General features: G+C 46.2%; 1 protein-coding gene across 1 annotated transcript; it reads left to right on the forward strand.

Moving 5' to 3' along the window:
- Positions 1 to 568: 568 nt before the first annotated feature.
- Positions 569 to 8,871, forward strand: PTCHD3 (patched domain containing 3). The gene is made up of 4 exons (XM_082752739.1): positions 569 to 1,356; positions 1,452 to 1,573; positions 3,639 to 3,784; positions 6,994 to 8,871. The coding sequence occupies exons 1-4, from the start codon at positions 619 to 621 to the stop codon at positions 8,565 to 8,567; spliced, it is 2,580 nt and encodes an 859-aa protein (XP_082608865.1). The 5' UTR covers positions 569 to 618; the 3' UTR covers positions 8,568 to 8,871.
- Positions 8,872 to 10,419: the final 1,548 nt, after the last annotated feature.

Below are 10,419 nucleotides of genomic sequence, written 5' to 3' on the forward strand. Positions count from 1 at the left end.
GTTATATGCTGTGCTCCCGGGCAGAATACTACTGCTGAAGGAACAAGGGCAGCAGACTGGGGGGAAAAAATGGCCAAGAGGAGGAAGTCTAAAGGATGAAGTGTAGGTTGCAGGATCGCTGATAGCGACTGGGGACTGCCTGCAGGCTCCTCTGTCGCCATGAGCAGAGCGGGCTTATCCTGCAGCCAAGGGGGTTGTGCAGCACAACGCAGCCTGAAGGTCAGGCTGGGCGTTCAGTGTAGCAGCGTACAGGGCGCTTGAGGCACCAGATCCCAAACACCAACCCCACAGTGACCCGTAGCCTCAGCTCCGCACTCTGCCTGAACTTCCCTCAGACAACATGCCAGCCCAACGGCTGCTCGTTGCCTGCCCAACGCCTCCCCTCGTGCTCTCCACACTCCTCCACCCCTCATTGAGCTCCTGGTCTCCGTGACCACAGGCGCAGAGGGACCCGGGCGGGGCACCCGCGGCCTCCCCACAGCGCCTCGGACGGGCAGGGCCCCGCCCGCCGCGCCGAGGAGGGCGGAGGCAGGGCCGGGGCAGGCGGGGAGGGCGCCGCGGGCCGGGAGCCGCTCAGAGCCGCGGTGCCGGCGGTGAGGAGCGAGCAGCCGGGGCGGGATGGGGCAGCGGCGGCCCCACGAGGAGCGCTGCTCCTGGAGCAACACCGACTGCCTGGAGCGGCCCCTCAAGCGCCTCTTCGAAGGGCTGGGCCGCGCCGTGGCCGCCTGCCCCTGGCCCTTCGCCTTGCTGCCGCTGCTGGTGTCGGGCGGGCTGGGCTCCGGCTTCATCTTCCTGCCCGGGCTGCAGGAGAACGACATCGAGGGGCAGTTCACCCCGACGGGCGGCCCCGCCAAGGCGGAGCGAGAATTGGTGCGGCTGCACTTCCCCACCAACGACTCGCGCTTCTTCGCCCAGCGCCTGGCCACCGAGGGCTCCTACGCCGCCCTGATCGCCGTAGCGAAGCAGAACGGCTCGGTGCTGAGCCCCGAGGCGAGGAAGGAGCTGATGAAGCTGAACGAGGCGGTGCAAAACCTGAGCGACGCCGACAACTACAAGCAGCACTGCGCCTCCCTCGTGGGCTTCTGCGTCCCCCCAAACCCCCTGGTGCCGCTGCTGGACAGCCACCTGCTGGACTCGCTGCGCTACCCCATCAATGACAGCAGCTTCTTCCTGGGCACCACGCTGGGCGGCGTGAGGACGAACGGCAGCGGCTACGTGGAGTCGGCCCGGGCCATGAAGCTGCTGTACTACCTGCGGGAGGACGGCGACGAGGCCGAGAAGAGCCGCGAGTGGCTGGAGACCTTCCTGAGGGAATTCCCCGGGGTGCTGGCCCGCTTGGATCTGAAGACCGTGAGGGTGAGGCGGTGGGGCTGGGGGTGGCCGGCGGCTGGGGTCGTGTCGGCAGGGAGAGCGCTGGTAATTCACCTTGCTTCGTCTTGTTTCCACGGCAGGTGACTTACTTCACCTCGCTGTCCAGGCAGCAGGAGTTCGAAGGAAACACCAAGAGCGTGATCCCGCTCTTTTCCGTAACTTACTTCCTGACGATAACCTTTTCGATCGTCTCCTGCCTCAGGTAAGATAGCTGTGATCTGCGGGCGGCGGCTTTCACTCTTTTCGTTTGCTTTCTCCTCCTTCTGTTGAGGGAATGAGAATGATTCTGTTCTTGAACGAAGTAATTCTTGAAGATCATGTGAAATTTAACAGTAGGCAAAAAGGATTTGTTTGCTGTTTCTCTCCAATTTGCATGCATTAGCCATCTCTGTAAATGGGGTTCGTGCGGAGTCCCATACATATACTTGAGCTAGCATTTAGTTCAGACCCACGCACCCCGAATGCTAATATCCATTAGCGTGTTCTTTGAAGCCATCAATCATTTACATAGTCCCCATCTCACAAGAATCACTTTCATTAATGTTATATCTGTGTATGGTATGTTTTCCGTGTGTTGCAACTGTTCCAGCTGCAGCAAACCTGTGCTCCTTAGGAGGTTGAAAGTGCTGTAACTTCCACACAAAAGCACTATGCCAAAGTAAACACTTTGGATTAAGAAAATGATTCGGCACAGACGCCAGGTTCTACTTTCCCCTGTGCGTAAGGGAGCCAGGAGCCTGCTCTAGCAGCCTGTGCAGCAGCTCAGTTCTGCACCAGCACTTCTCCTGGGTCAAACTTAGCAGCCCAGCTTGGCATACATAGGGGAGACATTGTCAGAAAGGATGCATAAAAATCAAGCCAAGAAGTCATCCTACTGGACAGGGAAAGACTAAATGGTTATATTGCTAAGGTTATTTTGCCACTTTCTGGGTTGCATTCATAGTTTCAACCCTCATCCTGCCCACAAGATGCTAAATATTTGCAAAGATAAGTTCAAAAATGGGAGGAAGACAGGGAGGGAGGAAGAAGTATATCGGGCTAAGATCTGTTTGCATGTTTTTTCTGCCACCTTCTCAGTTATGGTACAGATCAATCAGCACTAACTTCACAGATTGCTGCAAGTCTGTGTAGGTCTTTAAGCGTTGTGCTTTCTCAGAGAGCCCTGAGCTTTACCTGCTTTCACAAAGAACTTGGTCTGCCCTTTCTTTGCTCCTGAAGGAGGTGAGCCAGGCTACGTTTGACAGTCATACGGCAGTGTTTGTGTGCTGTGCTTGAGGAATAAAGTTCTACTCAGAGGGTGGGCTTAATAGATTAGTGCTTGCATTACACTTTGTGCTAATTAGGCTATACAATTTCTGTGTATCAGCTGTCTCATGCCCTGTCATTTGAGGGTGCAGCCAGAACCAGGGTGGTTCCACCAACACTCATCCACCCATACACCCCCTGGGATTTTCTCTGTACAGCGTTAAACAACCTCACAAGAGTTAGGCAGCTGTGCTATGCTGCTGATACTAGAGTATGGTAGGAGGTTTCAGCCATACACAATTCCAACCTCAACAGCTTTTTAGGTATATAAAAATCATGGTGTAGCCCACAAAAATACAACCAGAATAGGATATGGTAACTTATCAGACTCTTCTTGCTATGGAAGTGAGAGGTTCTCTTAAAGTTCAGAAATGGTCTACAGCCTGGAAAATATTCCTGATTTGGGACAAGGCAACTCTGCCCTTTCAGTGTGGTGTGAAGTCTCCCAGTGGAAATGTTTCATGGGGAATCTTCAAGCAAGCTGTTGGGGGCATCTTGGCAAATGGCTGCTTGCCAGTCTGTCTGCTAGAAGGCTTCTCTACATGGTTGTTACTGCCCAGGAGTTGCTTTCATATTATGCTGATGCTAACCCTAAGAATCTGTATAAAAGGACAGAGCTTCCAAAAGTTAATGATGTTTTTGATCACCTTAAATCTAGACCCTCCCTAGTAGAGTGTACGTATTTTCATTTTACCAGTCCACTTGTTATTGATACACAGATCAGTACACATATTTACTCTCAGATCTATTTCTATATAACTGGCCAGCAGTAATAACGTATTTAGCACCTGCTGTATAAATTAATCTTGTCTAACACTGACGCTTGAGAGCTCTCCTAGCAAACGGCAGCTTTCATCAAGTTCTCTTCATGGACAAGATACCGTCTGTATCTCTGTAGAATACTCACTTGTCTTGGTGAAATATTTGATGTGTAACTAAGATATTCTTTAAAATATTTTCAGACTGAACTGTATAAGAAATAATGTCTGGCTTGCATGCTGCGGAGTGGTTTCTGCCGGGCTAGCTGTATTAAGCAGCTTTGGATTGTTGATGTACTGTGGAGTGCCATTTGTGGTCACTGTAGCAAATGCACCGTTTCTTATTCTAGGTAAGTAGAAAAAGTGTGTTGGGTTCAGATTCAAAGGAAAAAGTTGGAGTTAAACCAACTTAACAGCATTTCTTTTTTATGAAATGAGTATCAGATCGTACGCAGTTCAGTCGTGCTGTGAGGAGAGGAGATGCAGCTTCCCCTGACCTTCAGGGGGGCTCAGTATGCCCACGCTGTGAGGCAGAGGTTGTGCTCTGGCAGAAGGGCTGCTTTCACAAAAAATAGCGCCTACCCTAGTTTTGCTGCTCCAGCTTGACAAGTGTAAAGGGTGGGCTGGTAAGGTTAGTGCTTCTGGCATTATTCTAGGGTCACTGCTAAGTTAGCCATGCTGACTGACCATTTATTCAACTAGTGCTTGGAGTCCAGAGCTCCTGCTTCAGCTGAGCTCAATGGGGCTCCATCACTGCCTTCCTTCCTATGACACCCTCCTGTTTTCTACAGGTGTATTATAACCATTTATGTAAATTATTAGTTGCAGATAATACTTAGCCTACCCCAAAACAGTTTGTTGCTACTACTGTTCTCTGGGACTGCTGAATGTGCTAGCAATTTACGCAGGTACAGAGGTCTTTCCAAAACCAGCCACCCCTCAATCACTGCACCTCTTGTTGCCGTACAGCAAGAGCTCCCTACCTGGCTACTTTTAATCACTTTCTACATGTAGGTAGCTCAGCAGTGAGCACCATGGAACGTATGTCCTGGCTGAACTAGCAGTGACTTAGGCTAGTACATGTAGTGTGAGGTGAGTATGGGAAACAAGTTACCTTAAGGTTTTGTATCCTATAGTAAGAGTGTAGTCTTTGGTCGGATACAGTTGGGTCTGCATATAGCTTAAGCACTGAGCAGGGCTGTCTGCAGTTTCCAAGATGTTCATTTTGTTTTCACGAGATGTGAAATTTCCTGTTCAACCAAATGACTCTGAACAGTCTCGGGATAGAAAATTGAAGCGATGCCTCATTCTGTTGCACCGAGGAAGTTACTGAATATCATTGTAGCACGGTCTGAGAGATCCTACCTTTCAAATACCTCTGGGTAACATTACTGCAGATAAATTACAGCTTTTAAAATCCTTACCTAGTCACCTGTTAATTAATGACAAATTAATGTGATGTTTTCTTGGTCTTAACCATGTGCTGAGGAAAACACATGGAACTCCCAAGTTAATGGAGGCTGGAGGCTGTACTGGATGTCTAATGCAAATGCTCTTTAGGAGACAGGTAGTTTCTTTGTTGCCTTCATTGCTCAGATGCATTTGGTATTTGCATTTTTTTTTGCTCACCAAATACAAAGGCTCTAAACTTAACAAGAGCTCTTTTGTATTCCTGAGAAAGGGCTTACATCACTCTTCTTCAGAACTCTATAAGCAACGTGATGAATTTGGCTCCCTTTGGAGTTATGACCCTTAGTTTGGAATAGTGACAAATGACCCTTACTTTAAAAGAACTGCTTTCAAACCTGGCTTCCAGAAACTATGTGGCTCAACACTCAACACCATTCAGTACTAGCTTCTGGCTTGCTGCTTACCATGTTCTGGGTGTCTAGCTGATGCTGAGAGATTTAGGAGCCAGTCCCAAGTGTTTAAAAGTCACAAGCCTAGTTAAAAATCATGAGACTTTTCTAAAACAAAATTTCAAATTTCTGTTTGTTTTGTTTTGTGTTTTTGTTGTTGTTGTTGTTGTTGTTTTTTTGTTTTTTGTTTTAGTTTGTGGTTTTACACAGCCACTTGTTTTTAGGGTCTATTTGGGTTATGTTTCAATCTTTCTGTCACAGTGTCAAAAGTATACATAGGCACAGGTGGGAGGGCTGAACACCGAGATTGCTATTTAATTACTATATGCCAGAAGCTGCTTTTTTGAAGGAATCTATTTCATCAGAATAAGAAGTTGGGGCTTAGAGGGAACTTGGTGAGGGCACACTCCCTGCTGCAAGGTAGGATCTAAGTAAACCACTCCTGCCAAATGTTTTTGAGAACTTACTGAAAATTAAACAGGAAGGTGTTTCTGACAATTATCTCAATAACTTTTGAGGTGTCCCTGATAGCATTAAGTCGATCATTCCTTGTCCTTTCATATATATCAAAGGTAATTGATTTCTTTTTTACAGTCCTTTATTAATTTGCGGACTGTTATCATGCTGCTTTCTAACAGGGTGATTTAAGCGTGCAAAGAGAATAATATCAAAGAGGCGATACAGCCCCAGCACACCTCTTTCCTGGACACTATCTTGCTCAGAGCAGAGAGATCTGATTTTTTTTTTAAAGCCAGACATAGTAGGGAACTCTACGTTTGGTTTATCTAAATACACCAGCTGTTACATTCAGCTGTACCATACTTTGCAGAATGCAGTTTCTAGGAGAGGTTCAGGGAAGATCAAAGTACTTTCAGCCACCTGCCTCTAAGCTGCCTTTGTTCATGAACTGGCACTTGTCCGTTTGTCTTTCTTGCTAATGTGTTCTTGCCATCCTTGGCTCATTATGCTCCTCTCTGCTTATTGTCTACCCCACCATTTCCTATCCTTCTTCCCTCCACTTAGATCTGTTTCTACCACTTAACCAGTTACTCTCCATGTGTTCTATTCATGCAGTCTCTTCGGGCTTTTTTTTTTTTTTTCCTCTCAAGTGGAGTGCTTTGTTCATTGACTTGCTGGAATTCCAAAAGCAATTAAATATTTTGCCAGTTTAACAAACTTGCTGTGTACTCTTCATACCTCTTGAAGTGCTTGGTATATTTTCCATCTCCTAACTGTCTGCTGAAGATAGGGCAAGAAAATATTGGTCTAATTTGTTGCAGTGGTGACGAAGAGATTCCAGGGGCAGTAGGAGATGCTTCTATTGATAAGGGCAGTGAAGCATCAGAATAAGCAATGTATTTCAATCGTATTTAAAGCGATGTATATAGTACTTTACATCGGTGGGCACATGGACAACAGACACAAAACGCTAAGAGTGCTCAGTCCTTCAGCACAGCAGGGTGAGGGATCAACAGTCCATGCAGTCACTATGAGTTTTTGAAAAGTAACAGAGCCATCTGCATACAAAGGATGTGTTTTCCTATACCTTTAACTTGCATCAGCGCTAAAGCAATGCTAGTAGCCCACTTTCTTTTATTATTTTGATTTCATGTAGCCTTAAAGGCTGTTCATGTTGTGCTTTTGCTGGGTGTCAGAGGAAGCTGCCTTGTGCAATGCAGGGTTAACTCTTTTTCTTGCAGGTGTTGGTGTCGATGACATGTTCATCATGATCGCTTCCTGGGAACAAAGTGCAAGTAAGACGGACACTAAATCTCGTCTGGCCGACACCTACAGTGAAGCAGCCCTGTCTGTGACAGTCACCACTGTCACAGATGTCTTGGCCTTCTTCATTGGCACCTGGACTACTTTTCCTTCCGTGCAATCATTCTGCCTCTACACCGGCACTGCTTTTGTCTTCTGCTATATATATACCATGACCTTCTTTGGGGCAATTATTGTTCTGAATGATAAGAGGGAGCAAGGAAACCGACACTGGTTAACCTGTATGCCAGTGCAGCAAGGAAGGACGTCCTGCTTCTATAACGCATGTTGTATAGGCAGCTGTTCTAGCGACTCATCTCAGCTTCAGACCAATGAGACAGTCAGTGAACATCCAATGAGCCTATTCTTTAAAAAGTATTATGGGCCTTTCTTGACAGTTAAATGGACCAAGCTACTTGTGGTGTTGCTGTATGGAGCATATCTGGGTGGCAGTATTTATGGGTGTACTCAAATAAGGGAGGGCATAGATCTTCGAAATCTGGCTAGTGATGACTCTTACGTTATTCCGTACTATGACGATGATGAAACATACTTCTCAGAATATGGACCTAGGGTCATGATTATTATTAGTGGGAATGTAAGTTACTGGGAAGAGCCTGTTCGTGAAAAGATTGAGACATGCCTACAGAATATAGAGAACATTTCGTATGTAGATAAGAACCTCACAGAGTCATGGCTGAGAGAATACACAGCACTTGCTAAAGGTCTTCCCATAAATATTAGCAATAAGGATGTTTTCATGAATAATTTAAGTATTCTGTTCCACTATCCCGGTTTTGAGTTGGACATTAACAAGACTCACAATGAAATAACAGCCTCACGTTTCTTCGTCCAGACAGTGAATGTTACATCAGCTGTCGATGAGAAAAATCTTTTAAATCAGTTAAGAGCCAAAGCCAAGGAATGCAGAATTCCCCTAAAGGTGTACCACCCAGCATTCATATACTACGACCAATACCTGGTCATAGTGCAGAACACCATTCAGAATGTTCTCATTGCTGCTGGGGCAATGCTCCTTGTCTCTCTTTTCCTCATTCCCAACCCGCTGTGTAGCGTGTGGGTGACCTTTGCTATAGCTTCTGTTATAGTCGGTGTCACTGGTTTCATGACATTTTGGGATGTCAACCTGGATTCCATATCCATGATCAACCTGGTCATTTGTATAGGATTTTCGGTAGATTTTTCTGCTCATATTTCCTATGCCTTTGTTACGAGTAAAGAGTCATCGGCAAACAAAAAAGCGATAGGAGCTCTGCACCAGCTAGGTTACCCAGTACTACAAGGTGCAATTTCTACTGTATTAGGAGTGGTTGTCCTGGCTGCAGCAAAAACCTACATCTTTAGAACGTTTTTCAAGATTATGTTTCTCGTTATTTTGTTTGGGGCTGTTCATGGTCTTTTTTTCATTCCAGTATTTTTAACCTTTTTTGGATACTTTGGCACGCCTAAAATTCAAGAGATTAGATATAGAAATAATAAAGACTGTCCATGAGTTAAACATAAAATATTATATTATATATTTGTTACATGTAGATTAAAGTGCAGTGGCTTTCAGGGAATATAAGAAATGAAGGATGGAACAATGCAACAGAGAAGCAAAGGCTTAAGAAAAGCCAAGCAGCAAGTAACAGAAGGTATGAAAGTGCACAGAACAGATGTACATTTCCTCTATTTTTGTGTGCTTGACTTTGTAACCTTGATGTTGTTAAACCTTTTTTTTTTGTGAATTGTTTACTGAATATATTGAAATTAAATTATTATAAACACTGAATATTGTCCCAGCTTCATGGACTATGTTACAGTTTTGTCAGTAGATGTACACAGGGGGCAACAACTAATTGTTTGCATCTTCTGGCTGTTTACCTTGATGCTGTCACTCAGCCCAACACTGAGCCAATTTTCCCCAAGAGACTTAAGACTGCTCGGGCTCCTAACACAGCACAAGAAACCCTAAGGGAAGACAAACTGACAGGTTTCGTTTTCACGTGCATCTTTTCTTGCTGTGCATTCTTGCTTGGATTAAATAACATGTAGCTTGAAAAAGATTAGTTTGTTGGCTGCATTTTCTGAAGGGATTATTGTAGGTGACTGAACTTCTGTGGTCGAGCCGTAGTGCTAGATGGCATGCCAGTGGCACGCCAGGGCTAGAATTTGCTAGAAAGAATCACACTGTGGTTGAGGGCAAAATAAAAGCAACGCAGCCGGTCTGTTCTAAAACTAAATACACAAATTCTTACTGTGTTTGTCTGTGACAACCCAGCCTTTGATGCATCAACAGAACAGAGGAGTTGCACAGAAGTGTGAGTTAATAATGTGAGTTAATAAATGGTGTTTAACCTGCAGGGATGAAACACCGAATGAAGAGCCAGCATGTAATTTGTCACCAATTTAGTGAGCTACCTGTCAGAAACAACTGAATAATGGCAACTGGTATTTGTAATTTAGGGAAAAAAATCTGAGAGGTATAAAACCACTCAGTCCAAACATACAGCTGTGGAGTGGTTCTGAAAACTGTGGCAAGGGTGCCAAAGCCTTGTTCCATCTGGATTTGTGACCCATTTCAGAGAGCAGAATCCCCTTTCCTTCATAATGCATGCTGGTGGGGACAGCAGACTGGAAGTCACATCACACAGACACTCTCAGTTAATTTCCAGTACAAACTGAAAAAGTCCTGGCAGTCTGGCAAAGTTCCCCAGTGACATGAAAAGGGGAAATATCACTCCCATTCTTAAAAAGGGCAGAAGGACAGACCCAGGGAACCACAGACAGGTGAGCCTCACCTCTGTGCCTGGGAAGATCATGGAACAGATCCTCCTGGAAGCGATGGTAAGGCAAAATGAAGACAGGTAGGTGACTCGAGACAGCCAGCGTGGCTTCACCAATTGTGCGTGGCTCATCTAGTGGCCTGCTACGCTGGAGTGACTGCATCAGTGCACGTGGACATCAACTGTTTAATATCCTCATTAACATCGGTGGTGGGATTGAGCGCACCCTTGGCAAGGCTGCAGAGGGCACCAAGCTGAGTGCTGCAGGTGGTACTCGAGGTAAGGGGTGCCATCCAAAGGGACCTGGGCCAGCTGAGAAGCGGAGCCATGTGAACCTCATGAAGCTCAACGAGGCCATGCACAAAGTGCTGGGTCAGGGCAAGCCCAAGCATCAGAACAGACTGGGGAATGAGTGGACTGAGAGCAGCCACGTGGAGGACTTGGAGGTACAGGTCAATGAAAAACCTGGACACAAGCTGGCAACACATGCTCAAAGCCCAAAAAGCCCCAATCATATGTGGGGCTACATCAAAAGAAGCACAGCCAGGAGCCACAGGAGGCTTCTCTTGCTCTGCTCCA

Source organism: Aythya marila (assembly GCF_965140915.1).
Source record: "Aythya marila genome assembly, chromosome: 2".
In the NCBI taxonomy this organism is placed as follows: domain Eukaryota; kingdom Metazoa; phylum Chordata; class Aves; order Anseriformes; family Anatidae; genus Aythya; species Aythya marila.